Source organism: Pseudogymnoascus destructans (assembly GCF_001641265.1).
Source record: "Pseudogymnoascus destructans isolate 20631-21 unplaced genomic scaffold scaffold_29, whole genome shotgun sequence".
Lineage (NCBI taxonomy): Eukaryota > Fungi > Ascomycota > Leotiomycetes > Thelebolales > Thelebolaceae > Pseudogymnoascus > Pseudogymnoascus destructans.
This window is the reverse complement of record NW_020167548.1, coordinates 66981-92902: the sequence shown is the minus strand read 5'-3', so window position 1 is coordinate 92902 and position 25922 is coordinate 66981. Positions and strand designations below refer to the sequence as shown.

General features: G+C 51.3%; 12 protein-coding genes across 12 annotated transcripts; 7 read left to right on the top strand and 5 right to left on the bottom strand.

Moving 5' to 3' along the window:
- Positions 1 to 348: 348 nt before the first annotated feature.
- Positions 349 to 705, top strand: VC83_08622 (uncharacterized protein; the record flags this gene model as incomplete). The annotated part of the gene is made up of 1 exon (XM_024472170.1): positions 349 to 705. The coding sequence occupies one exon, from the start codon at positions 349 to 351 to the stop codon at positions 703 to 705; it is 357 nt and encodes a 118-aa protein (XP_024320125.1).
- Positions 706 to 880: 175 nt separating this feature from the next.
- VC83_08621 (uncharacterized protein) lies at positions 881 to 2560 on the top strand (the record flags this gene model as incomplete). The annotated part of the gene is made up of 3 exons (XM_024472169.1): positions 881 to 1173; positions 1237 to 2260; positions 2312 to 2560. The coding sequence occupies 3 exons, from the start codon at positions 881 to 883 to the stop codon at positions 2558 to 2560; spliced, it is 1566 nt and encodes a 521-aa protein (XP_024320123.1).
- Positions 2561 to 6821: 4261 nt separating this feature from the next.
- On the top strand, positions 6822 to 11122 carry VC83_08620 (uncharacterized protein). Its single transcript, XM_024472168.1, has 3 exons — positions 6822 to 7646; positions 7716 to 10643; positions 10722 to 11122. Exons 1-2 carry the CDS (start codon positions 7112 to 7114, stop codon positions 10529 to 10531), a joined length of 3351 nt encoding a protein of 1116 aa, XP_024320124.1. The 5' UTR covers positions 6822 to 7111; the 3' UTR covers positions 10532 to 10643; positions 10722 to 11122.
- A 451-nt stretch (positions 11123 to 11573) lies between these two features.
- On the bottom strand, positions 11574 to 13413 carry THR4 (threonine synthase; the record flags this gene model as incomplete). The annotated part of the gene is made up of 3 exons (XM_024472167.1): positions 11574 to 12536; positions 12598 to 13188; positions 13261 to 13413. The coding sequence occupies 3 exons, from the start codon at positions 13411 to 13413 to the stop codon at positions 11574 to 11576; spliced, it is 1707 nt and encodes a 568-aa protein (XP_024320180.1).
- Positions 13414 to 15203: 1790 nt separating this feature from the next.
- On the top strand, positions 15204 to 16409 carry VC83_08618 (uncharacterized protein; the record flags this gene model as incomplete). Its single annotated transcript, XM_024472166.1, has 6 exons — positions 15204 to 15279; positions 15341 to 15406; positions 15454 to 15516; positions 15568 to 15654; positions 15822 to 15902; positions 15955 to 16409. 6 exons carry the CDS (start codon positions 15204 to 15206, stop codon positions 16407 to 16409), a joined length of 828 nt encoding a protein of 275 aa, XP_024320179.1.
- A 326-nt stretch (positions 16410 to 16735) lies between these two features.
- RPS15 (ribosomal protein S15) lies at positions 16736 to 17635 on the bottom strand. Its single transcript, XM_024472165.1, has 4 exons — positions 17585 to 17635; positions 17415 to 17491; positions 16989 to 17285; positions 16736 to 16923 (listed from the first exon to the last, which is right to left on the bottom strand). The coding sequence occupies exons 1-4, from the start codon at positions 17600 to 17602 to the stop codon at positions 16854 to 16856; spliced, it is 462 nt and encodes a 153-aa protein (XP_024320188.1). The 5' UTR covers positions 17603 to 17635; the 3' UTR covers positions 16736 to 16853.
- A 507-nt stretch (positions 17636 to 18142) lies between these two features.
- Positions 18143 to 18771, bottom strand: RPP2B (60S acidic ribosomal protein P2; the record flags this gene model as incomplete). Its single annotated transcript, XM_024472164.1, has 3 exons — positions 18646 to 18771; positions 18369 to 18539; positions 18143 to 18313 (listed from the first exon to the last, which is right to left on the bottom strand). The coding sequence occupies exons 2-3, from the start codon at positions 18525 to 18527 to the stop codon at positions 18143 to 18145; spliced, it is 330 nt and encodes a 109-aa protein (XP_024320187.1). The 5' UTR covers positions 18528 to 18539; positions 18646 to 18771.
- Positions 18772 to 18909: 138 nt separating this feature from the next.
- On the top strand, positions 18910 to 20291 carry VC83_08615 (uncharacterized protein). Its single transcript, XM_024472163.1, has 2 exons — positions 18910 to 19122; positions 19192 to 20291. Exons 1-2 carry the CDS (start codon positions 19117 to 19119, stop codon positions 20122 to 20124), a joined length of 939 nt encoding a protein of 312 aa, XP_024320186.1. The 5' UTR covers positions 18910 to 19116; the 3' UTR covers positions 20125 to 20291.
- Positions 20292 to 20925: 634 nt separating this feature from the next.
- Positions 20926 to 22054, bottom strand: SET5 (putative protein lysine methyltransferase set5; the record flags this gene model as incomplete). Its single annotated transcript, XM_024472162.1, has 3 exons — positions 20926 to 21683; positions 21738 to 21912; positions 21965 to 22054. 3 exons carry the CDS (start codon positions 22052 to 22054, stop codon positions 20926 to 20928), a joined length of 1023 nt encoding a protein of 340 aa, XP_024320185.1.
- Positions 22055 to 22896: 842 nt separating this feature from the next.
- Positions 22897 to 23514, bottom strand: VC83_08613 (uncharacterized protein; the record flags this gene model as incomplete). The annotated part of the gene is made up of 3 exons (XM_024472161.1): positions 22897 to 23029; positions 23080 to 23321; positions 23371 to 23514. The coding sequence occupies 3 exons, from the start codon at positions 23512 to 23514 to the stop codon at positions 22897 to 22899; spliced, it is 519 nt and encodes a 172-aa protein (XP_024320184.1).
- Positions 23515 to 23899: 385 nt separating this feature from the next.
- VC83_08612 (uncharacterized protein) lies at positions 23900 to 24364 on the top strand (the record flags this gene model as incomplete). The annotated part of the gene is made up of 1 exon (XM_024472160.1): positions 23900 to 24364. The coding sequence occupies one exon, from the start codon at positions 23900 to 23902 to the stop codon at positions 24362 to 24364; it is 465 nt and encodes a 154-aa protein (XP_024320183.1).
- An 18-nt stretch (positions 24365 to 24382) lies between these two features.
- Positions 24383 to 25669, top strand: VC83_08611 (uncharacterized protein; the record flags this gene model as incomplete). The annotated part of the gene is made up of 1 exon (XM_024472159.1): positions 24383 to 25669. One exon carries the CDS (start codon positions 24383 to 24385, stop codon positions 25667 to 25669), a length of 1287 nt encoding a protein of 428 aa, XP_024320182.1.
- Between the last annotated feature and the right edge of the window lie 253 nt (positions 25670 to 25922).

Below are 25922 nucleotides of genomic sequence, written 5' to 3'. Positions count from 1 at the left end.
GTTCCTCTGCAAGCAGGTAGGGTTCTTTCACCGCAGTTCCTCACTAACTGTCCATCAGATCATCAGATAACGAACGACTGACATGCGATTCTCTTACGGCCTCGGCACTCCATTCAATCTTGAGTATATCATATTATATATATCTCGACTCTCACCAGCCTACATAGCTAGACAGTATCGCTCCATCGATGCTCTAGAAGACTCTTGGTGGTTCTTTCAATGTCCACCTGGGATGGAAACCCCATGGGGACCCTGGCTTAAACACCCCCCCCAGAGCGGATCTAGATCCGCACCCTTACCTCACCTCGGTCCGACCATCGGTCTCTCACCACCAACCCCAAAACCCGAATGAAAAAGAGGGGAGAGAGGGAGGGGGATACTGCTGCATACGGATATATATGGATGGGCCTTGTGGGTGATGACCTGCCCCTCCTCCCCGACCTCAAACCCCAAGCCACCACGAGGGAGGATGCTACGGGAGTACGGCACACAGGATCGGTAGCTCCCTCTGTACTCCACGCCCGCGAGAAAAATCGAGCTGCCGATTGGAGTAAAATCCACCGATTGGCGCCCTTCGCGGCGCTCCATGCTCTTTTCACTACGGGGAGGGGGGAGTCATGGCATGCGATTACTGTGATCGGGGCCCCGTCAGAACCGAGCCCGGCCCAGCTCGTCTGGGTTTCTACAACGTTAGCTGGCTTTTAGGACGAGATGGATGACCCATCCAGCCCAGCCTTAAAGGCGCCCAGTCCCGCCCCACGACGACTATTCTTGGGCCGCGGTGATTTTATTCAGTTCTTTATTTTCTATAGTGACCTTGCTTGTCCGTGCTGCTGCTCCTCCTTGTTGTTTAATGCTTCCTATGGGTTGAATCACTGCCATGACCACCTCTGTCCCTTCCACACAGGCATCCATCATCCTCGATGAGAAGGACTTAGAAGCCTCCGCCGAGCGTAGAAACAGAATCCTGAGCCACCATGGCAAGGATGACCTACTGCCGGCGCCCACGCGCGAGGCCATCCTCGCCGTCCCTGGTCTAACTGCTGATCTTGAGGCTACGGGTGTTTACATCGTCAGCTGGGATGGCCCAGACGACAAGGCCAACCCGCTCAACTTCTCAGCTTCTCGAAGATGGCTCACAGTAGCCAACGTCAGCCTCATCACCTTCATCACGTAGGCCCAACCCCTCATGCACCCCCCAAAAAATCCATATCCATATCTAACAACACCCCCTAGCCCTCTAGCCTCCTCCATGTTCGCCCCCAGCGTCCCAACCCTCATGAAAGAATTCGACGTCCAATCGCCCCTCCTCTCCGCCTTCGTCGTCTCCGTCTTCATCCTCGGCTTCGTCATCGGCCCCGTCGTCTGCTCCCCCCTCTCAGAGCTCTACGGCCGCCTCCCCATCTACCATTGCTCCAACGTCCTCTTCTTCCTCTGCACCATCGCCTGCGCCGAGGCAAGGTCCTTGAACATGCTCATCGGCTTCCGCTTCCTCGCCGGATGTGCAGGAGCCGCTGCGTTGGCTATTGGAGGCGGTACTATCGCTGATGTGATTCCCGTCCACCACCGCGGGAAGGCCATGGCCCTCTTCTCCATGGGACCCGTCCTTGGCCCCGTTGTAGGGCCCGTGGGCGGCGGATTCGCAGTCCAGTCACTGGGTTGGCGCTGGATCTTCTGGATCCTCACTATGCTCTCTGGCTGTGTCACGCTGCTGACATTTGTTGTTATGCGGGAGACGTTCGCGCCGACGCTGCTTGGACGCAAAACTACGCGCATGCAGAAGGCTTATCCTAAGTACAAATTCCGCTCGCAGTATCACACTGGTATGAAGGCTAGTGCCTATCTTCGCCGCTCGCTCGTGCGGCCACTGCGCATGCTGGTCAATCCGATAGTTCTCATACTGTCGGTATACCTCGCAGTTGGCTATGGATACCTATACATCCTCTTCACGACATTCGCGATCGTCTTCAGGGACCAGTACGGTTTCTCACCAGGGGCTGTGGGATTATCGTTTCTGGGCTGTGGTATTGGTTCCTTGTTGGGGGCAACGCTTTATTACTTCATGAGTGATAGAATCTTGGATCGGCTGTCCCAAGCAACGGGACCTCAGCCTGAGCATCGTGCCCCGGCTATGTGCCTTGGGGCTATTTTAATGCCCATTGGACTGTTCATGTACGGCTGGGCAGCTGAGAAGCAAGTACACTGGATTGTGCCGATAATTGGCACTGGAATATTTGGCCATGCGCTGGTCATGATATTTGTAAGTACACCGAGAATGCACGTTATAAGTCCCTGCTAATGATCACCCCAGCAATCTATATTGAACTATATTGTCGACACATTCGACATCTATTCGGCATCGGCTCTGGCCGCGAATATGGTTCTGAGGTCTCTCGGCGGGGCGTTTTTGCCGCTGGCTGGCGAAGATATGTATGCTGCATTGGGACTTGGATGGGGCAACTCTCTTTTGGCATTTATTGCGGTTGCCCTCGTACCAGTGCCATTTGTCATTTTCAAGTACGGCCATCGCATAAGGGCAATGGCAACTGTCAAAATCTAGAATAAAATTAAATGGAATAATCTAGGGTTAATAGGCTTCTACTTCTCTATGGGCTTCGTATTATGAGCCTAGAGTGCCTCGGCGTGGTTGTGTTTGCTGGCATGAATGAGTGTTAGCGATCTGAAAGTATGCATTGGGCAAGGGAGACTTATCGAAAAAAAAAAGGGAACGATACCTCAGTTAGAGATACCGCTTTCAAGAGTCCATCCAACTCATCACAGCATCCCAAGGCCTCGAAAGAAAACCTCACTAGCATCAAAACTAAACCCTTCCCCACAAGTGTGGACAGGCACTAAGCCTTGACTCCAACTCGAGATGGGTCCCACACAAGCGGTTTCGGGCCGTTCTTTAACTAGTGATGCACCGGAGGGCAAGGTCAGTCGTGTGAGCAAGAGGAGTGGACTCGCCACCGCAACTACACCAATTTCACCCCTGGCATGCATCCTGGCGAATATGCTCCCGTAGGCCTCCTTCAAAATACTGTTTTCCCGGAAGAGGCGCACAACTCCGACAGGCAACCGGTCCACTGTCAATTCGAAGCTCGGGTCCAGATCATCATCGCGCGGAGAACCAGCAGACTTCTCTCTGTTTGTAAGCAATGCCCTCAGAGATAAGTTTTTCGATTCCTCGCTTGGAATAAACAAGCGGGCACAAACGGACAAAAGACATCAACAAAAACCGTGAAGGCACGAACAGAAGCTTTGGGGGCGACTGGTCGCGCGGTGGCCAATTCCAAGAAGGAACTGACGTTGTGTTGGCGCCCTCCAGTCATCTCATGGACAGGGCTATGAGGAGAAGGTTGATGCAGCTGATCGTGACTTTTATGCAAGCATCAACAACGCCTGTGGCTGTTGCCTTGGCAGAGGTTTCTTGGGCTTATTAATGGTCGTCAAGGTACGATGGGGTGGATACAGTGATTGACAAAGTAGTCAATAGGAACATATGGAATGCTTCCCTGAACTGAATTCGCAATCTGCCATCCCTGAAGTCATTGCAACAACGTCGAGCTTTGGGCAATACAGGAGCCAAACAAATACAGCCATTTCTTGGTGAAGCCAAGTACCACCTTCTGCACCATCTCTGTATGAAGACCTGAAATCCTGCTAACTGGCAGAACGAAACTAGGTCATTCAAGGCTGGAAGCTCTCTGTATGGAAGCCATCGAAACCTCGCTCTGCCAGATTCTGACAATTCCCACGAGTTGGATCGAGGCAAGAATGAGAGAATAGCCAAGGAGATGGTGTAGAAGGCAGTATGTATGTAGGAAATGTATTTGAGCTCTACCGAGACTCATCGGTCGAGGAATGTCAACAGAATTGATAGGCAGAAAGTTGTCAAAGACTCTCATCGAAATCAGTCTAGTCGAAAGCACCCGAATATAACCTCCACACCGAGAGTTGCATATATGTAACCAACACGTATATCCCACCGCACCAATGACTTGAGCACCAAAGAAACAGTCGGGCCTTGATCAGAGTATAACGCCCAGCAGACGAGCCTGACGAGCTCCCTCGCGGAGGGTATTACCAGAATGGCTCATAGAAACATCTCTTTTGTGTCCGAAGACTCTAGGCTCCCCAGCTTGTGTTTCGGCCCCTTGGTCTTCCATTGCGCCACTTTTCAGCTTAACAAGTTTCGTACCAAGAGACGTAGTAAACAAGCCGAGCAACATATCCGCAAAACTAGAAAAAACCAACGATTACTTAGGGTTAAGTTCCAATACCCATTCCCAACTCCAGTCCATGTTGCCCGCCCACCGGGGGGGGCTGCAACCAGACGCGGAACCGATCGCGGCATGCTCAAAGTGAGGCTCGCGTGGAGCTCGAGGATGCGACGCCGCGAGAGGTTGCTGAACCGGAGAAGCGGCCAGAGGCATTCCTTTCGGAAAATGAGTACCGGATGACTGTGGAGAAGGCGCGTTGCTATTTTGTGACCTCATGGTACAGAGGTTGAGAGAAGTTGCCAGTGTGCGATGATGATGATCTGGGCCACGAACCCCAAGCTGCCAATGGATTGGGTCCTGTAGTTGAGAAGTTGAGTCCTCTGCCGGTCGAGTATTCCTAGTGAGGATCTAAAGGGAGCATATTGGCCAAGGCAACATGTCGGGCGCTTTGAAATTGGCGATGAGTTGCAAATAGGTTGGAGGAGGAAGGTAGTGGTCACCAGCCAGGGAATATATGAAGACGCGAGTAAAAGACGCGTGATCACGTGACATCCCAATACGAACTAAGTCAGTTAACTAACTTAACTAAGTTAACTTAAGTGTGTTAACGTACTCCACAAGCGAGCGGCGCACACAAGTGAGTGGCGCACGCATCACGAATTCTATAACTCTAGAGGTTAATTTCACAACAATACAATTTATTAAACCCTATAGAACTACCCTAATTAGAAACCTCCCTTAATGGACACGTACGGGCAGTATGCGCGAGTGATTTACACATACTACACGTCCGTGGTGCACGAGTTTGTGGCTCTGTAGGTTGACCTGCAACCCTACCTACAATATCTATATCTGCTGTTTGTAGTCGATCTAGACCCTCCTGGACTGTCAAAACACCTCCTTTAGCTACATACGACCTCCTTACTGCTCTCTTCTTCTTTTGTCTTTCATTTTCGGTCCGCAATTGCTTGTTTTCCTCCGTTAGAAGAGCCGCATTATGCATAGCCATTTGACAGCCTTTAACTAGCTGCTGGAACGCCTGATCTGTAGGACTTGATAAACCTGCTGTACGACGTTGAATGCGCCCCTTAATTGCTGTAGCCTGAAGCTCTAATTGACTAGCATTATGAGGCGTTTCGGGTACCCAACAGTCTCGTAGGGCAGGAAGAAGCAGAGGTGGAGTTGGCGTCCGTAACTGAGTATTAAGCTTTGACAGCACTCGTTCTGGGTCGTACGGGACTAGACCTGTAGCTGCAAACCCACTACGGACCACATTAAGGGCCATAGACTCTTTGCGGGCCGAAAGGTAGGCTGTAAGGAAATCCGGTTTGTCAATATGGTTTAGTCCAACCCGCATATATCTTTCAATTTGTTGTCCGTATGACCGTTTTAGAACTGCAAAACAGCTAACGTCTAATGGCTGTAAGAGATGTGATGAATGCGGCGGCATGCAAAGCGTAATAATTGAGTGCTCGGAACAGAATAGGTCAAACTCTGGAGTCGAATGGCTCCCGTGTCCGTCGAGAATAAGAAGCCGATAAACCCCCTTCGTACGGTCCTTTGTATGCTTCTGAAAGACGTCCGTAAGCCAAGCAAGGCCTAGAGAATCGTCTGTCCACCCGTTTTCACTAACTGCAATTGTCCAGTCTAAAGGCAAAGTGTCTGTGTACCAAGTCGATATATGAACCTTGCCCTCAAAAATAACCATTGCTGGCAAGCTCCATCCGTCTGAAGATATTGATTCAATAACAGTAACCCATTCACGGTTCCCTGGCTGTACGCAAACTGGCTTGCCAGCCCGCTCAGAACCTGTAATTACCTTCGCGGTCGTGACTACTCCCATTTGAAACCCAGTCTCGTCAAAGTTGTAGATGTCCTCCTCTTGAATCCCATATTTAGCAATTGTATTCCGTACAAGCTGAAACCAGTCCCGAATAATCGTAGGATCTTCGCATTTTGCCCGCTGATAGTCGTATTTACGGGTGTATTTTGATTGGAGGGAGTTGTGTCGTCGTACGAAATTATAAACCCAGTTCTGGCCAACTGTAGGAGTCTGATCCTGGTCTGCGTCAGTCCGTTTTTGAAGAAGTAGATTTGCCATTTGTCGAAAGGAATTAGCTCTAAGTGGTAGGCCTCGTTCCTCCATAGATAATATCCATTGGATAAGTGTTAACTCCTCAGTAGCTGTAAGTTTGAGGTTTGCGGACCGTAAATCGCGTCGCGCGGTCCGTCCTTTAACACGCGCTCGCAGAGTGGACTCAGGAAGATCGTACGCGACCGCAGCACCTCTAACACTCGTAAAATGGCCGTTTTTATAGGCTTGGAGTGCAAGAGTCATTCGACCCTCTTTGTGGATTAATTGCAGGTCAATTGGTTGAGACATATTGATTTAAAGGATACTATACGCGTTAGAATTCGTGATGCGTGCGCCACTTACTTGTGTGCGCCGCTCGCTTGTGGAGTACGTTAAGTTATCAGACATTAGGTAATCATTGCTTACCTAATCCATGGAGACGACAACATAACATAGGAGTTAGGAGTAGTGTCAACGTCAAACATAGAAGCAATATCAAATATGAACTTTGCAAGGGGTTTATTATTTCCTTTCTTATATGGACGTGTACGTATGGAGCTTCCAGAAGTCTGTTGAGGCTTCAGATGCACAACAGTACTCAGTAGGAAACAGAGAAGCATATGCTATTGGGGAGGGGGCTCATTTCATAGAGTATGGGATTCAAGATAAGTGAATTTTTGTCTACCGTCTCTCTCTCAGATTATGCTTCCCACGTAGGCCAGTATTATCAGGTCTCACCATGTGAGATCGTGTGATTGTTATGCCCCCTTTCTGGCCTCTATATTACATGATCCGTACGGCTAGAGGTTGAAACATGGAATCTTTATCACGGGGATCATATAGCATATCTTCCGGCGCGCGTCTTTTCATTTTTAATATCTGTTATTTAAATGTTTGTGTGCAGGAAGTGCTGTGCAGTATTGAAATTGTTGGCGAGAGTTGCACCTTCTTTGCCGCCTCTCTGCTCCCTCTGTCTCTGCCTTTGTTGTCGTACATAACCCCCTTCTTACCCTCCGTCGCGCTTTCCCCCACAACAACCTTCTTACTTTGCACCTTTCTGCACAACAACAAACTCTACATCGCATCTCCTTGCTTCCTCTTCTTCCTTAATTTCATCCCTTCGCCACCAAACCCCCTTCCCCCAAAATTTAAACTTGTTGATACCCCTTTCATTCAAACCTGCTGGATGCTCAAGATCGAACCCCTATCAATGTCAGCCACTGAATCCAGTCGCTCAAGCGGCCAGATTTTAAAAGAGCTGCGCTACTCGAGGGAAAATTTGCTCTTCTTGCGAGACCAATTACCTGTAATCATTTGCGACGTTACAAGGATGAATAATGCCAGTGCTGGTACGTGTTCACGACTGTCCATGACCCTACTGGCCATCCAGAAAGTCACTAACACATACCCTCCCCCAGATTTGCTACGATTGCCATCACAAATAATGTCTGATCCTGGCCTCAAGTCGTGCCCTACAAGGGTTTTGCGACGTGTCCCAAACTTCAAGAACAGAGACGATGTTGGTGGCTCTGGAAACAGTCGTCTTCACAGACACAAGATCTCTTTGGAGTCCGACGAGGAAGAGATTGTGTACCGTGGACATCCAATCCGCCACTCTCTCAAAGAAACCCAATGGCAGTTCAAGCGTCGTGATGACTCTGATAGATCGAGCCAGCCTCTCTCCGCACCACCCGGATACCATGCGCAGAAGGCCGAAAACTTCCAGAAATTCTACCGTGCCGTTGTTTCGCCAACACACGTTCGAGTGACAGCTGGCGGCCGAATTGTTCCAAATATTCGTGCCCCCCCACAGCCGGTATTCGTCTGGAACCGTGACAAATTATTCTTCGAGGCGAAGCAAGACAAGAAGGCTCCAGGAATCGGAGATGCAAACTGGCAAGAAGGTGCAGCTTTGAGACCCTCCGACCCAAACCAATTGCCTATCAATAACCCAACCACAAATGCGAACATTGCTACTGCTCCACCCTCTCACTCTTTAGAGAAACTATTAAACCCCGGCACCGTACAGCCGTCGACAATTACTGAGCCGCAGGTTCTAGCTCCTGTCCCAACTCTTCCGAATGTCTCGGACCAAAACAACTCGGCTGGCCCTCACCCGATCAAGCTGTCTCCGCCAGGCCAATTCGATATGACAAAGCCTTTCATGGTTAATGGGCAGATGGTTTACCCTCTCCCATCGGACTTTCAAATCCCCCACGGCGTTCCTGTGATCCCATTCAATATGCTTGGGAATACGATTCCTCTGCAGAATCTACAGCCTTCCCAATACCCTCAAATGCCGCTTCACCACGGCTTGTTCAATCCCACAGAGCCTTCTCTGGGCCAGGCACAACCAATTCCCTATAATAACCCGCTCACGACGCCACCAATCGTGCAGAACCTTCCACAAATTGGTTTTGGAGGCATACCGCCTATTATTCCTCATTCGAAGGTGGGAGACCGAAGTGGTAGCAATAACAGGCTGGTGGCTATGCCGCCTCTACCCGGTCTTGATCACCCTCCATATAATCAGCCAGGGTACGTGAAGCAAAAGATAAAGTCGCTCCAAGATGAGATCAAGAAGTTCGATCATCAGTTGGATCACAATAAGCACCAAATCGATGAAATCCATGTCAAGAAGCAGCGGTTCTATGTTGAGAGCCAGATCCAAACTCTTGAAGCAAGTTTGGCCCTACTGCCTTCAGAGGATTTCAATCACTCTTTTCCAGGAGCTCATCCTCGGCCTCTGGCACCACCCATCCCAAGTTGGGTCGCTACACCAGTTTACCACCCGAGAAGTTTCGATGGAGTATATGATCAAGGGCCGCTTCACCAACCCGCGTCATCGAGGGTGATAAATCGATCCGAGCCCTTTCATAATCCCGCTCCTGTGCCAGCTTACAAAGCTTCGGTCGCCAAATCCGCTCAGCCGAGCCGAACGCGCTTGAGCCTCTCTGCGGCAAAGGCAGCCCCTTTCAAGCCTAGGTCTCAGCAGGGTTCGCAGCCTGCTTCTGTTGTTCAGCAACCTGTTGTGCAGCCACATACTGCACCGTGCGAGGTGGGCGAAACTAACAGCATCATACTGGGCGAAACCACTAGTACCCCAGCAGAACATGGCCAAGATATAGAAAGCCGCCTGAAAGGCACGGGCAATGCATGGGCTGGGCCAAAGGGTGCGGACAACCATCCCATGTCGTCGTCAAACACTACATTGGTTGAAAATCCGGAAGCTCTCGAAACCCAGAACTACAAAGGTCGCCATTTGATGCTACCAGGACAACCCCAGGACAATGGGTCTACGCCAGTGCTTGCAGATACTCGTGGTTTGGGCTCGGCTTCCCATCATACCCCGATGCCGTATTTGATGGGATTTCCTCCGCCTGGAGTACCGTGGAAAGAGGCTCGATCTCACGAACTCATGTATACGAGACCTCTCACTCCTGAAGAAGTTCGTGCTCGACACTTGTACTGGGGCAATGCCAGCAAGGAATTCCTCAAGGGCCTACCGAAATTTGACGGCCAAGACTTTTATCCGCCATCCCCACAGAAGGGACCTGCTCTTCCGGTCGGCCAAGGTCGCCACAGTGAGGCATCAACGATCATTCGGAAGTCAAAGGATAGTAGTGCCACGTCCAAGGAACAGGGGTTAGGCGAAGAATCACAAGCTCTAGTTCTTCGAACAGAGGCAGTCGTGGGTGGTAGAACTTCGCCAGACAAGAATGTTGCCCTGCACGACGACAATGATGATGTGGTATCTGTAGACTCATGGGGTGCTTCTAAGAGCGTGTGCTCTCCCCCGCAGCATGGCTCGAAAGTTGTGGCGAAATTTAACAAGCCCTATAGCGCAACCACGTCGGCGTTTCTACTCGGGATGCTTAAGAATAGCCCAGCCGTGTCTTCACCACTTTCTGGGTTGTCATCAACGCATGCTGTAGGATGCCTTCCGAACTATGGCGGGACTGCAATTCTCTCACTGGCTCCAGGACCAAGGCAACGCTCATCGTTCACATTTGACGCCCCAACCGCCAAGGTTGTACGGTCTGCTTCTGGTCTTTCGGTTCGACATGAAAATCGGCCGCCATCAAGGGCAGGGTCCGCGTCAGTGGGGGGGTATACTGCCGCCGAATTTCTAGCCAAAGTTAACCGTCAAAACGAGGAACGCCAGGGCAACGCCGAGCAAGATTGGAAAACTGCGGCTAATGGAGTTGGGTCTGTTGCCAACTCGAGCTGGTAATTCTAATGTAACTATGGAGCTGCCTTATCAAAATTTCCGGATTCTGGGTCACCAGTTGCCTTTCGAGTTGTTGGGGAGGGAAGTTATATGTTTCCATACATACATATCCAAGGTTCTTGTCTTCCGGATTTTCTTCGAGGGGTGTTTGTATCGGTCATTGCGGTTCACAACTAATACGACATTCCACCAGTATGAATACGCCTTCGCTGCAATTCTAATTGGGGAATTGTGACGTGGCTTTGAATAGCATTCCTACGGTGGATGTTTCTCTTTTATCAAGGGCGTTCTGTTCAGGATTTACTGGCATAGCATACATTACTTGTGGTACGAAGGAGACTCTTGAGGGTTGGGTTTCGGTATTTTCTTTTCACGCTTAATATTTGCTTTTACTTGTGGTGTACTGGAGTCATTGGGGAGGAAGAATATATATATGGTATGGTAGTGAATGGGTGAGGGGGTTTATTCTGAACAGTGGTATGGTGGAGGAGGAAGTTACCTTGTGCTTTTCGGCATGATAATAAGGGGGTGTATGGGGGGATTATAATTGCCGGATTGAAGAGGTCAGCATTCATTGTGTAAGAGTAGCAGAGAAATAAAAATATTTTTCCAATATGCGGCTTATGGGGGTGTTGAGTGTGGTTGATTGATGTTTGATTAGCAGTTATATGTATGATGTTGCGCCTGAAAAACATAGTATTTGCGAGGATTCTATGACCTTGCATTCTGTATATACCAAATAGGCCACCCAATATGATTCAGGCATTACTCTCCTCGCCATTCCTGTCTCCAGTGCAAAGTGAAGAGCCACATGGATGATAAGACCTATGCAAGCAAATATTCTACCCAAAAATTCAAAATTGCGCCATTATCTGACGTAGACCGAGCAGCTACTTTAGATACCCCCAAATCTCGGTATGTGTTTGTGTGTGTGTAGTTTATAGTCCCGCAGACTCTCTGTATCCCCTCCTCCGCTCTAGCAAGCATATATATGTAACCTCTATCTCTCTCTCTCTCTTTATACCCCCCTCTTTCCCACATCATTCTACGCCCTCTCCCCCCTCAACTCCTCCTCAACCTGCTTCACTACAATCTCCCTCACACCCTCCCACCCCGCACCAGCAGGTACATCCGTAACTCTCCTCTCCTTCTCCGCGAGCCCGACAAACTCCTCCGGCAGCACACTGGAGAAATCGAAATCCCGCTCCTTGAGAGCGACCTCTACTGCTCCCGCGAACTTGGCCGGATGCGCGGTGGCGAGGGAGATGTGCGGTACGCCTTCTGCACGGGACATGCTGCGCAGCGACGCGGCGATGCCGACGGCGGAGTGGGGGTCGAGGACGTATTTGGCGCTGTCGAAGAAATCCGCGATGGTGGCGGTGGTCTGGGCGTCAGTCACGCGCTCGCTGTCGAAGTCGCGCTGGGCGAACTTGAGGATGTCGGCGTTGACGGAGAAGCCGCCCTGAGACTTGAGCTGTGTGTGCCATGCCGCGACTTCCTGACCGGCTTGCTGCTTCGTCCATTCATCGTCCATGCCGGCACCGCTGGCGTACTCGTACGCGAGGAACCAGAGGAGACGCTCGAAGTTGGAGGAGACGAGGATATCCATCGCCGGGCTCAGGGTCTCGCGGACACCATCGGTATGCGCCTTTGCGCCATCGACAGCGAGTCCCTCAGCCGCGGAGGGGGAGTGAGAAGGTTTCTTCTCGTAGGTTCCAGTGCGCCAGAAGCGGTCGAGGATGTCGTTCTCGTTAGTCGCGCACACGAGCTTGTCAACGGGGAGACCCATGCGCTTGGCGAAGTAGCCAGCCAGGATGTCGCCGAAGTTGCCGGTGGGCACGACAAAGCGCGGCTTTGCGGAGGCGGGGATGCGCTTTTGGAGGGCGAAGTAGGAGGCGAAGTAATAGGTTGTTTGGGCGAGGATGCGCGCCCAGTTGATGGAGTTGACGGCGCCAAGCTTTTGGCTGGCGTTGGTGATGGGGTCGGCGAAGAGGGCTTTGACAGTGTCCTGGGGGTTGGGTTAGTGGGGTGAGGTGGGGTGGGGAGGGGTAGCGGTGGGTGAGACATACTTGACAATCGTCAAAGGTGCCCTCGACGGCGAGGTTGTGGATGTTGGCATCGAGGACGGTGGTCATCTGGGCCTCCTGGACTGGGCTGACGCGCCCCTTGGGGTGCAGGATGAAGACTGAGACATCCTTCTTGCCGCGCAGACCGTAGATGGCGGCGGATCCGGTGTCGCCACTTGTCGCACCGACGACGGTGAGATGATGCCTGTCCTTTCCGGTCTTGCCCTCATTGCGCCTCACGAGGAAATACTCAAAGAGGTTACCGAGTAATTGCAGCGCAACATCCTTAAACGCCCACGTCGGGCCGTGGAATAATTCCAGCAGGTACAGGTTCTTCTCCTCGTCGAGCGGGACGAGGGGGGTGGTCTCTGGTGCGCGGAAGGTGGAGTAACTGCGATCGATGATCTCCTTCAGGTCGGCGGAGGGGATCTCAGAGGGCGAGATGTAGAGCGAGAGGATGGCGTGGGCGAGGTCGGCGAAGGAGAGGTCGCTCCAGGCGGACTCCCAGTCGGCGGGTAAAGAGGGGATCTCCCCGGGAATGAAGAGGCCACCGTCGGAGGCGAGGCCTTTGAGGACGACATCTTCAAAGGAGAGCTGGAGAGAGAGATATTGTCATCAGCGACTGTGTTAATCAATTTATCAAAGAGACGTCAATTGGTGGCGTACGCTGTATTCCCCGCCGCGTGTGCTTAGGTAGCGCTGCGAGGGGGTGTGGCTGGCGATATTTGCTTTTTTTTGTGAAGCCGCATTCGCATTGGCGGCGGCGGTGGCGAGCTTGGAGGGGACATCGCCCGTGAAATGGACAGCGCTGGGAGCCATAGTTTGGAAGAATGGGAGAGATCTCGAGATAGGACGAGGATCTGGAGATGGTTCGGAATATGGGGAAGAGGGCCAGAAGGGTGCGATGCGGTATTTAATATGAGTCAAAAATGGAAATAAATACATGGAATTTAAATCCATTAATTGGAATTGAATTTCCGATTCACCGTATGGTTCCGGCGTAAGCCAAGTTTTGCCAGTTTCTCACGTATTTTCTGCCATTTTGGCCCGATTTCGGTGGCAATGAAGGAGGTGAGAAGGCGCTAAGCTGGATTGGGGGTGGCGTGTTGGACTGGCTGTGGTAAAGGATCATGTCACTTTATGTCGCACTCCAACTCTCCTCTCCATCCTCATCTCCAGCTCATCATCTCCAGCTTCATATTATCCAAATGTAGGCCTTCCTCAGCCCATGTGCTCGTGCTCATGCCGTGCTATTCTATATATGCAGCGCTGCACAGTTACTCAGCCGCCTTGCAAGGATGACATTCACAACATGCGCCCCGTCCCTCTCAGTGCTGGTAAGTTACTCGTCGCACTCTTGATGCAGCTTCTCAGACTAATCATACCACGGGCAGAGAGGCTACACGCATGCACCTTTGCCCCCATTTCCTCACCGAGTTTTCCACCCCCCAGCCAATCGCTGCGCCTGCATACTCCCAATCCTAAGCACTCACACATGCAAGCGCACCCAATCAATAACGCCCTGCGAGGAGCCCCGCCTGGCAGCCGAACTGTAGCCTAGCCTTCCGCTCAGCTCTCAGCCACAGTTCCACATGTTTAAAAAGTCTCAAGAGACGAGCGTATGACGCTCATGACACGGACAACGTGTTTATGCCCTGCAACTACGCTCAATGGGTTCCTTCCGCAGCTCAGCGCCAGATTTGAATCCCAAGGACGAATTCCTCACCGACTTCATGGCCGGCGGGAAGCAGCATCGGAGGAAGAGTGCTACCATACAGCGATGTGCCTATGGAGAAGGCTGTCGGACGGTGGTCACCTCGAAGAACATGGGGACCGTGCCGATGCCACGGCCTCGGATTTCTGTGATATTCGTACGTCGCCTTTGTAAATTAAACCTCCAGATATGCATGTACATATTTACTCCCCAGTGCCACGCTAACGTTCATTTTGCTCCAAGATACTTGTATCGGCTTCCAAGGCGAAGCTCCATGCTTCAACAAAGTGATAAAAAGCGGAGTGACAAGATGTGTAGTCCATGAGTGCCACGACTCCTCAGGCACCATGTTCTATTGATTGGAGAAGCCACCCAAGCTGTTCTTTGCAATCCATGGCTCCTAACCGCCCCAACTTCATAAATACTCACCCGGCCTAGACTACCAATGCACTATTACTGGTTGCTCTGAACAACGAGTAGGATCTCCAAATGGGGGATGGTGGGACTGCTGCGCGCATCGTAAATAAACACATTTGAGAGCCTAGAGTGAGAGCATGATTAATAACCAATCTCCAGATCAATGCGACGCGGACGGATGCTATGCTTCCAGAAAATACAACGTCCTGAAGGGAAGGCATTTTATATACTGCCCGAAGCGTAAGCTCCAATCGACATCATCTACAACCAGTAGTCTCACATTCTACAGACAAATGCGTGAGAGAAACCTGCACACGAAGTCACCCATCGCGGCAACAGCACTGCACCGCACGTACGTACGAGATTCTACTTCAGCACACTGACACTAACGGCAACCAGACACGTGCTCCAAGGAAGGCTGCAATGTTATCGTAGACGGAGCTGCAAAGATAAAATTAAGTCTCACGCATGAACAGACATGAAATGCGCGCACAGTAGTTGCCCAAGCAACCGAATACGAAAGGACGGGGAATACCAGCCGTTCTGCTCATGTCGTATGCCTTCCATCTTCTGAACCCTCCCTGAGCGGCAACGGAACCCTAACCACCCTCACAGACACGGCATGCACGAGCTCTCAATGCACAAGAGACAAGAAACGAAGCTCCGAGTTTTGCAGCCTGCGTAAGTCTCCCTATTGCCAGTCATGGTATCGACTCTAACGTACATAGACACCTGCCACATCGGCGACTGCAGCAAACGCTGTATTGGCGACCACTTCTACTGCAGTGATCGTAAGCCTCCTGTCTCCCGTCAGCTACCCAGACCCCAACTGACACTTCAAGATATCTGTGAACTCGACATGTGCCGTAACCCGCGAACATTCTATTTAGAAAGGGACAACGTCGTGCTTACCCGCTACTGTCCCATCCGTACGTTCCAAGCAATGCCATGCAAAACCACAATAGGAATAAGAACTGAAGCCTCTCAGATGAATACTGAATTGCCATCTCAGTGCCCGCAATCAAACATATGGGTACTGCCGAGCGCGTATGTAGCCCCCGTCTGCACAGTCAAGATCTCTACTAACAAACCCCAGATAACTGCGAAATCTCAAGCTGCAACAACCTCAAAATGATCGACCCAGACAGCTACCCACCCCTCACCATGTGCGGACAGCGTAAGCACCCCTACCCTCCCTCCCCTTCACCCAAACTAACAACACCACACAGAGTACGACGAATCCCTCGACCCCCCTCCCCTTCCCGGCTCCCCCCGCACCGCTCCCCCACCCGACGCCATAACCTTCAAAACCCTCTCCTCCCAACTCGCCAAGCTGCAACGCACAGCCGATAACATAGAGGCGAACTCCTATTTCAACAACGGCGGCGCTGGAGTCGGGGGCGGTGGGGGTGGGGCAGGAGTTGCCCAAGCGAGGGCGGCGGAGGAGGCGGCGGAGACGAGGAGGAGGTTGGAGGAGGTGTTGAGGCAGCAGGGGTGGGGCAGGGGGTGCCCAAGCGAGGGCGGCGGAGGAGGCGGGGGAGGCGAGGAGGAGGTTGGAGGAGGTTGGAGGAGGTTGGAGGAGGTTGGAGGATGTTGGAGGAGGTTGGAGGAGGTTGGAGGAGGTTGGAGGAGGTTGGAGGAGGTTGGAGGAGGTGTTGAGGCAGCAGGGGGGGTTGATGCATAGTCTTAGGCAGCAAGGGGGGAAGGTTAATGCTATTTGGGAGGAGTTGGTGGGGAGGGGGAGGGGGTTTGGGGGGCAGATATAGGGGAGTGGTGTTGGGGGAGACTGTGGGAGAGATGTAAGGGATGAGTGAAAAGGGGAGAGATATTGAGGGTGAGATATTGAGGGTGAGATATCGGGGGCTTGTTAGCTTCAACGGCGGTGGGAGGCATGTATTCTTTATAATGAAATATGTCGTTGTATACTTTGAGTCAGTAAATATGCAACAGTTAAGCACAGTCCAGTATCACATTCAGTAATCACATATACACTGTAGTTTAAAATGAAGTGTGGAAATCATCGTATTCATTGCTATCAGTGATGCTACAGCCATATCCGACCATAGTCCATCGCAAACCACGCATTCCGACTCCCAACCCCGACCCGAAAGCCCATCCCAAACAACATTTACTTGAGGGGAATGAAACGGGAAGAGTGGGTGGCACCAATACCGGGCCGACCGTGCTTGACTGGGTGGCTGTTTCGCTTGTTAGCGACTGTTCCCAAACGCAACTCACAAAAAGGGCTCAAGGTAAAACTTACTAAGAGATAGAGAACTCGGCGAGGTAGTGACCGACCATCTCCGGCTTGATCTCGACCTGGTTGAACTCCTTTCCGGAGTAGATACCGATGACCGAGCCGATCATCTCTGGGACGACAATCATGTTACGCAGGTGCGTCTTGACGAGGTCTGGCTTCTCGTTGGGCTTGGCCTCCTGCTTAGCCTTACGGAGCTTCTTGATCAGACCCATGGGCTTGCGCTTGAGTCCGCGGTTAAAGCGGCGACGCGCACGCGCGTGGACGATGTCGCGCAGCTGGTCGGAAGAGAGGTCGAGCAGTCTGAACGAGGGTTAGCTGGGGGCTCCCCTTTGTGTTCTGGACGTGCTGTGTGACATGTGTGTATGGGTTTTGGTATGGGTATAATGGGGATATGAAGAATTCGGGTTATATGGGTGTGGGAGGTCGTACTGCTCGAGGTCTACGCCACGGTAGGAGAACTTGCGGAACGCTCTCTTCTTCTTGATCTCGGCAGCCTCAGCTGCGTTCTGTGCGCGATAGACATGTCAGCTTGGGATTTCACTTTGGGATAGTTGCGCTCTCGATTGAGAGGGATTGGATTGGGTAGGCTGGGCACTCACGTATTCGTCGTCAGCCATGATTGCGGTATATCGTCGAGAGTTGTCGGCGATTGTGGTTGATGAGGAGGTCGTCGAGATGGGGCTACATCTTTTCGATATTCCGTGAGGCGGGCGGGCGCTAAGCGGGCACGGGCGGAGTTTGATTAGGGCAAGACCCCAGCGGAGCGGAAAGGCTTGGCGGGAATTTTGGTTGAGCCTCAATCGGACAATATGGGCGTCATGCAGAATGGTCAGTTCAGTAGGCAATCTCTTTGATATTGACAATTGGTATTTATAGATGGGTTTCCGGTGTGATTCAGTATCCAATTTTGCGGGTTAATAATGCATTCGCCGCGCTTCACAGTCATTTCAAATGTCAGGTATCAGCAACAAACACAGTATTTAGCAACGGCTTTGCATGGAGGAAGGACGTCTCATTGTATTGATGGATATCGTGTAAACAGAAGTTATCGAGTGACATGAAAATCAATCTCCAGGCCCTTGTTCCAAGTATATTCCCAGCTCAAGAGGAGATCGCACAGCTTGCACCATAACCCCAGCGCTACACTCTTCCCATGCTTAATCGAAGAGACCGAAGCCCATATCCTCATCGGACTCCTCCTTCTCCTCCTCCTTCTCCTCAGCGGGGGCGGCCTCAGCAGCACCGCCAGCGGCGGCGCCAGTGGCAGCAGCACCACCACCGCCACCAGATGGGACGGAGGCGAGCTTGGCAGCACCCTCAGAGATCAGCTGCAAAAATATGTTAGCATAGGTAGGTGGTAAATATGTCTCAATGATAGCGTACGGTGTTGATGTCCTTGTCCTTGAGCTCGGAGATGAGGGCGTCGAGACGGTCAGAGTCGGCCTCAATTCCAACGGAAGAGAGGACGGCCGAAACGTCAGCGGCGGAAGGGGACTGGTTGCCACCGAGGGCGAGGAGGAGGTATGCTGCGAGGTGCTTCATTTTGTCTGATGTCTGGAGATGAAGTCGTCAGCGAAACGATCGAGCGGCAAATGTGTGAGATTCCACACCAGGAAGAATTCTCTGATGATTCGGGTCGTTTGGATGTGAGTAAACTTACACTTGATGTCGAAAACAAGAGATTCAATCAATTTAACCGCAGGTTGGGCGGAGACTGAAACGTCGAGTTGGTTGATCTTTAAAAAATATCAGAAAGTTCGCGATCGGATTAGCATCTGTGTGAGTTGGCTCTAGCGCCGAGGCGGACCTTAGCGAGAATCGCGATTATTAGGGCTGCTATTCCCGATTAGGCAATAACCGACGTTCGCTCGGCGGGCTGTTGGATGTCTTACAGAGAGGCGTGCTACTGGTCATACTCGAGGATTAAGTGAACACGTCGCCATCAACCCTTATATGCCCCTCAAGGACATATATATGAAGTGCGACCTGTAGAGAAAGGCTTCTTCGATCTACTGCTCTATGCGTTGAGGTTGCTCGCCTCAAAACGTGCCTGATGCACCTGCAAAGAACAAAGCCAGTGACCGATTAGGTTTGACAAGCACTCTCAACTTCGCCGAAGTCGACAGTCAAGATGCCAGTATGTCATGCTATCCAACTTCAGAACGTTTTCACAACTACTCCCTCGATGGCAACTAACCTTGTGCAGATCGGAGATCTCCTCGCGCAAATAGGTGGCCACCAGCCAAAGCCGTCGACCACCTCTACGTTTGTCGCGCCGCTAAAGCGCAAAGCCGACGGCGACCTGCCACGTCACAGTGATAAATCCTCCCGAAATGAGTATCCCGCAACCGCTTCACCAAGTGTCGCTACGCCCGTGCAAAAGGCTTCGGGAACATCAGCGTCGATGTCCAGGCCTGTTCGCCCGCTCCCGGGTCGCTCGTCGGCCTCCACAACTCCTGTCACGAAGTCGACCAGTGCCCCACCAGGCTCTGCGCCCTCTCAAATCAGCAGAGCCAAAGTTCCAAAGAAAGGCTCGTTCGCCGAGATCATGGCTCGCGCAAAGGCGGCGCAAACGAACATGACTCAGGTTGGCAAGATCCAGCACAAGCGCATCGAGAAGGGTCCAACCAAACGGGAGCGCGAGGAGATGAAGTCGACCAGCAAGGGCGCAACCGGCAAGGCAAAAAGGAAAGGCCCAACACCGCCGCTTCGCGACGGCCGCAATTGCGCGAGAGAGAATGGGAGGGGATCCAGAACAACTTCGGCCGAAGCAGAGAAGAGACCGAAGAAGGCGGCTGCTGCTACCACAGGGTACACGGGTACAGCTCGGCCAAACCTAGCTGCAGCCAAGAAGCCACAGCCATCTTATGGAAGTTCTGGCAGAGATCGAGATCGCCCAAGCCCAGGGCCCTCGCGGCCTCAATATACATACGCCGCCAGCGAGGACGAGGAGGATTACGAATCTGACGTTTCGTCTGACATGGAAGCGGCCGCATACGAAGTCGACGAAGAGGAGGAGAGGGCTGCCAGATATGCTCGCAAGGAGGATGCCTTAGCTCTGGCCGAGGAGAACAGACTGAAGATGGAGAAGGAGGAGAAGCGGAAGAAATTGGCTGCCATGGCCAGAAATAGACGCTGATTGCATTACCTCACTGTTACCGAGCATAGTTGGAGTTTGCAGTTATTTTTTCCTTTGCGGTCTCGATTAGCGGTTGGCGCGTGGATGGGAGAGACGTCTGCTTTTGGCGTATTGTAGACATTGTCATCAATGGCGCGTTATTCAAAGAGCGGCAACATTTTATTGTATGGTGTGTTATGAATTCAAGAACTTATTAATTATTTGCTATGCTTTTCTGCAATTCGAACTGACTGTGAATGAGGTTTCATGCATGTTGCTACTTAGAGGCTCTGAAGATGGTACAAGTACCATCGCCGCTTTGAGTGTTTATAGCAACCGGACCAAAACAAAGGATTATGGTACATTAGTTACGGCAATGGAGTCGAAAAGATAAATTTTATAAACTTAAATAGCTAGCGTCGATTTCTATTCATACTTTAAATGGCAACAGTAAGTTCAACAATAGAACCTCAGAATAAACTTTGATATGCATTTTGGTGCTGTTAAACTCTGTGAGAACAATGTGAATTGGACTTAACACATCACAGCAGCCTGTGTACTGTGATGATGAACGGTCAACCTGCCAAGATCGAGACTCGCAACAAAGGAATGGAATATGAGATCTACGTGGCTGTGCAAGATTGGTAGCAGTAGGTACAAAATATAAACAAGATCACAATAAACATTCACGAGGCAGTTACTAAGACATGCATTCATGAAGACATTTCTCATTGATTCCTTTCCTTTATCTCGGGCGCCTATTCAGTTCCTTGTTCAGATGCTCACAAACGGCTCAAGGCCAGGAGCTTGAAAGCTTGTGCACTACATAACAGCGCAGATGCTCTCATCATCCTCCTCCTCTACATCATCCTCAGGAAAATCACTCTTGGGGACCTTGCAGACCTTGCAGAAGCAGCTGTAGCCAAACAGCTTTGTGCACTTAGCAGCCTTTTCGCCATGGCGAATAGGACCACAGTGCATGTCATTGTGGTAGCTGATGGTGAGCTCCTCATCTCTCTTCACGTCCTTCGTGGTGACCAGGAACATCATGAATGGAGGTGCCTCGTTGATGTCCACGATGCAGTTGGGGTCAGCCGAGTGGTTGAGACGCGAGGCATCCTGGTACATTCCGTACAGGGGCTCACGGACGTCAATGCACTCAGCATCATCACTGATCTTGAAGCGGTTGGTGACATACTGTCTCAAGATAAGATTCTTGAAACTGGAGTTCTGGTCTTTGATGTCGACGTAATGGAGATGCTTTGGGAGTTTGAACGTCTTGTTGGCAATCATCTTCTTGATGTTGAGGCGGCTGTTGTGTGTGAACAATCGAGTAGAGAAGTCCTGGGCTTGTCTCATTCTGGCAAAGGCTTCATTTTCTGGGAATGGAAGCATCAAGACTCGGGCAATGACCTGATCGAATCCTTCCATGTCGTTGGCACTCGTGTAGAAAATCGGAGTCTCAGCAATGATGACAGAGTTGACTGGCAGATCCATGGCAGCAACAACCTTGTATTGGTTGTTCTCCATCATCTTGATTCTGTAGCGGATACGATAGCGCTGATCGACCCTAATATTGACTGTAAAGTAGTTAGCACATGCAGTTGCAAGTAGCAATAATATGAAGCACATACAAGGGAGGTTGTCCACAAGCGCCGTCAGGTCTATGTCGCGTGGGTCCATAACGTCTCCAAGAGTCGGGTCAGGACGGGGAATCGCCTTAGGCTCCTCTTCACCTTTGGCCTCCTTTTCAAGCCTAGCCATCTCACGAAGTTGGTCATGATAATCGCTAGGAACGCGTGGCAAATTCTAAGCACCAGGGGTTAATTTATGCATAATGAATATTCTTTGGGTGACCTACGGCGACTTCCTGGTTAATGGGGCGAATGGGGCTGGGCTGAATGGCGCCGGGGCGATGAAGGCCCAGCTTTTCAGTGAATTTCACACCCATGATCAACCAAGAGGTTATTCAAGGAAGGTGTGTGAGCTACTCATCAGAGTTAATAAGGGGCCAATGTGCTGGTCTCGATCTTACTCACCTTATGCTCTAAGAACGGTGGTAGACTTGTGATATGGAAGGGTGATAGCTTGATGCTATTAAGGGGCACCAGCAATGGTGCTGAGAGTGGATGTGTTGACAAAAGAAAAGGGTAAGAAGAGAAGAAGATCAGAAAGAAAACAATAAGGTAAATAAGTGAAATTGGCCAGCGTGCGACGTGCGCGCGTCATACCCCGTCCCCATGACCGCCAGGCGCTACCCCATCGGATACACGAAATAGTTGCACTATTGCAACGGCTAGACTCTTCCTCTATGCCCATCAAACAGAATCATAGACACCCCATGGGGCAGACTAGTCTTTCAATGCTTTATGGATGCACTGAGGCAAGATATCAGCGTTGATAAACCCCCTTGATCATATGCAACCGCTGACATAGCCAACTAGGCAAGCAAACAGTCTCAACTCTGCCCAGGCCTCTTGAAGAGACAAGTAGAACATCTGTGATATTCAGGGGGTGCCAAAGATGATAGAGGCATCAACCCTTTATGCATCCGATCAACGGCTTCAAAGGATGCTGACACAAAGAAAACTTCCATGAACATACCTGTTGCAACTCTGATGCCAACGGGCAATAGCCAAGTGTATCCAAGAAAAGAGTCAAGCCTACCTTTTGACACCTCGACAGACGATTTGGCCCCTGTGCAATCTCATGGAAGATAGCCTAGATGTTAGGACACAAATAATGGCGGCATCATATGGTAAGGGGTATTCTATTTCTTCTATGTCACCGACTTCAGGCCTGCCTTGCGAGGACCTTCTTCTCCTCAGCCGCATTGTTCAACTGCTCATAATGGGCAACAAGCTTCTCGATATCCCTTGGGCCCTGGCCAGCGATGACGTTATGTGGAGACCCTGTGTTGAAGGTTCTGGGCAGATGTTAGTAACAGCGTCCGTCTGTATTCGAGTATGCACTTACTCAGGGAACCGGAGGTTGACGTGCTCTGTCTTCCTGTCGCTTTGGAAGAGGTTACGATCGAATGCAGCCTGCTCAATTGCTGCAGTGTGGAGCTTGTTTCTGGCAGCAAATGTATCCTGGAGGTGGGAGTAGCTGTTGATGAGCCTCTCGAGAGCCGGCTTGCTCCCATCAGCAGAGGGCTGAGCCAGGGAGTAGACGATGTAGACGGCGGGAATAGCAGCGAGTGTCATATAGACGGAGAGCTGCAGCATTGTCAGTGGTGTTCAGGTTCTTCAGTTGGCCATTGCTCACTCCTAGAGGCTCATCCTTTGGAGCTGCATGCCCGTGGCCTGCTTCATGGGCGGTCCGGGAGGTCGATGAGGAGAATTGGGCGGTTGAACGGGCTGTTCTAATGCCTCTGGCAGATTGAACAGCCTGACGCCGAAGGACGAACATGTTTAGGATACGAATTGGTCCTCAATGGCAGACTCGGAGTGTTTTCCTTGAGGATCAATATCAAGTGTCGTCGGCTATGGGCGCTACCACGCAACAAACGTGCCGCTTTTAGCGCGACTGGACAAGACTCGGTCACGTGAGGAAACAATCGAGGATGAGTCGTCGATTAGTCGTTTGATTAGTCGTTAGCGACGGCGATAGGGGGGGTAATGCATCGGAGTCGGCACAGAGGTTTTTCCGGAGGCTTATCGATAGCTCCCTCACACTATCGTTGCCCTTATCATTAACGGGATGTGGCCAAATCCAACAATTTATGGACACTTGTCCTCACCTTGAAAACCATACAATAATGATTACTTATGCGGGTCAACTATGAGTTTCTACTATGAGTTTCTACCATGATCTAAATGACAACAACGACGCAAGTGATAGAGAGCCCTCAGACGTAGAATACAACGAGGATCTTGACGACGCCGAATCTCTGGCCTCACTTGCAAGCAGCAACCAAGAACATACTATAGAACAAGTCCTAGCTGAGAATACTCGGACAGATTGGGAGTCGAATTTACAAGGAGGCACGCTTTATCGCTGGGTTCTCATCAAGTGGACAAACAGCCCAGTACTGGAATCAAGCTGGGAACACTACTCCATCCTCGACGATTATCCCACTGTTCGCGAGGACTGGGAAGTTGAACTGAAGCGGCAAACGGACGGCAAATCAGTTCCTTTCGACCTGGTAGAGTTCAATTTAAAACTTACGGAACAAGAAGTTCTCAGGCGCCAACGACGAAAGCTGCGCCGTTTTCGAAGGCACATCGAGCATATCTTATCAGTCCTCGAGACAGACTAAGACCCGGTTTTCATAGCGATGAGGGCCTTAATGCAGCGATATCTCTCTGGCGGCCTTTTCCTCGGTCTTGCCGTCGCTACTTCACCGGCGGACCCTTCGTCTTCCCCGAACAGCGATTTAATATGCCACACGAGCAACCCCGCGGAATGCTACCCCCGACTTTTCGAACCGACGGAGGACTTTCAGGTTATACATGACGACCAGGACATCCCGCCTGGGCTGCATGTCCGCATGGATATCTACTCGGGCTTAAAACAGGCTAGGCTTAATATCCCGATGGAAGGCGAGGATGACAATTCTGGTATCCCAATAGAGCAGGCCATGGTTATTGTCGACCAACCAGAGCAAGATGTGGCAGAAGAGAGGGAGGAGCGCGTTTCTCTCCGGGATAAATCGGGCAAGAAGCCACCCGCATACCAAGCTGCGGGCAAAATATTACCACCGAGAGAACCAGATGGTGGCGTTTCGGAAGCAGAGGAGTTCCAGAGAGCCGTGGCCATCCTGGGCAGTGACCAGGCCGACAACTATACCATGTCGGTCTCGGCTCTAACCACTCTCCTTGACCTGTCTCATGACATCTACTACGGCGTGGAGCTCATGAAAAACAGCGCGGTAATTCGGCAACTCACGTTCTGCCTCGACGGAGACTTATCAGATGCCTCCACTTCCGCCTCCCGCCGTCGCCTCGCAGCTGGTGTCATTTCCAACTCCATCCAGAACAACCCAACTGCATTGGAAGAGGCACAGAAGTCGTGGCGCTCCTACCTCCCGTATCCGCATAGCGCAGACTCTTCGAGCGCCCTCCAGCAATACGCTGCGGATCAGGAGTTTCTCTCGAGGATAATACTCACACTACGCTCGGAAACCGATCCTGGTGTCGCTAAGGCTAAGGTAAACGCGCTCAGCGGGCTGGTCAAGAGCCCAGAGCTACGTGATGCGCTGCTTCATCTTGAAGGGCTGGAGGCGCCGCTTGAGTTGTTTGCCAGGGCGGGTGAGGAGTGGGATGTTGTGCGGAAGAAGGTCGCGGAGTTCGTGACGGATAACTTCCTTGATGAGGACATGGGAGCCGAGATTGGGAAGTGGCCGACGAAGCCACAGAGGATGGATTATGCGTGTGCGTTTAGGCCAGCAGAAGCAGCCGTGGCTGCGGGTACGGTTGGAGATGAGTGCTGGGTGTACCATGTGATGAATTATGTGCTTGAGAAAGAGGAGGCAGGAGAAGACGACGGATGGAGCAAGCCCTTCTTGCAAATGTTGAGGGGGGAGACGGAGAAGCTGGGGAAGTTTGTACATCAAGAATTGTAAGCATGGGAAACCGGTGCAGAGCTTGGAGCTGAGAATCAGCGTATATGATACGGCGGCATTGGGATTGGAGTACGGGTTCGACGAAACAGTCCATAGATTTATATACAAGATAATGATAATGCTCTCTCGCTAAGGCAGTCAATATGGCCACGTTTTAAGTGATCTCCTTCATGTCGGGTTTGCAGGGGATGGCGCCGCAAGAATAAAGCACCATAATGATGGTGTAAACTCTAACACAGTCATGCAAACTTTT

Bases quoted from the DNA above. Each gene is read 5' to 3' on its own strand.
- VC83_08620 (XM_024472168.1), top strand. From the start codon at position 7,112: ATGGAATCTTTATCACGGGGATCATATAGCATATCTTCCGGCGCGCGT. The intron at 7,647-7,715 runs GTACGTGTTCAC...ACCCTCCCCCAG, and splicing joins GATGAATAATGCCAGTGCTG to ATTTGCTACGATTGCCATCA.
- RPS15 (XM_024472165.1), bottom strand. The intron at 17,286-17,414 runs GTACGACCTCCC...ACCCTCGTTCAG, and splicing joins CGTGGCGTAGACCTCGAGCA to ACTGCTCGACCTCTCTTCCG. The intron at 16,924-16,988 runs GTAAGTTTTACC...CAAGCGAAACAG, and splicing joins GCCGAGTTCTCTATCTCTTA to CCACCCAGTCAAGCACGGTC.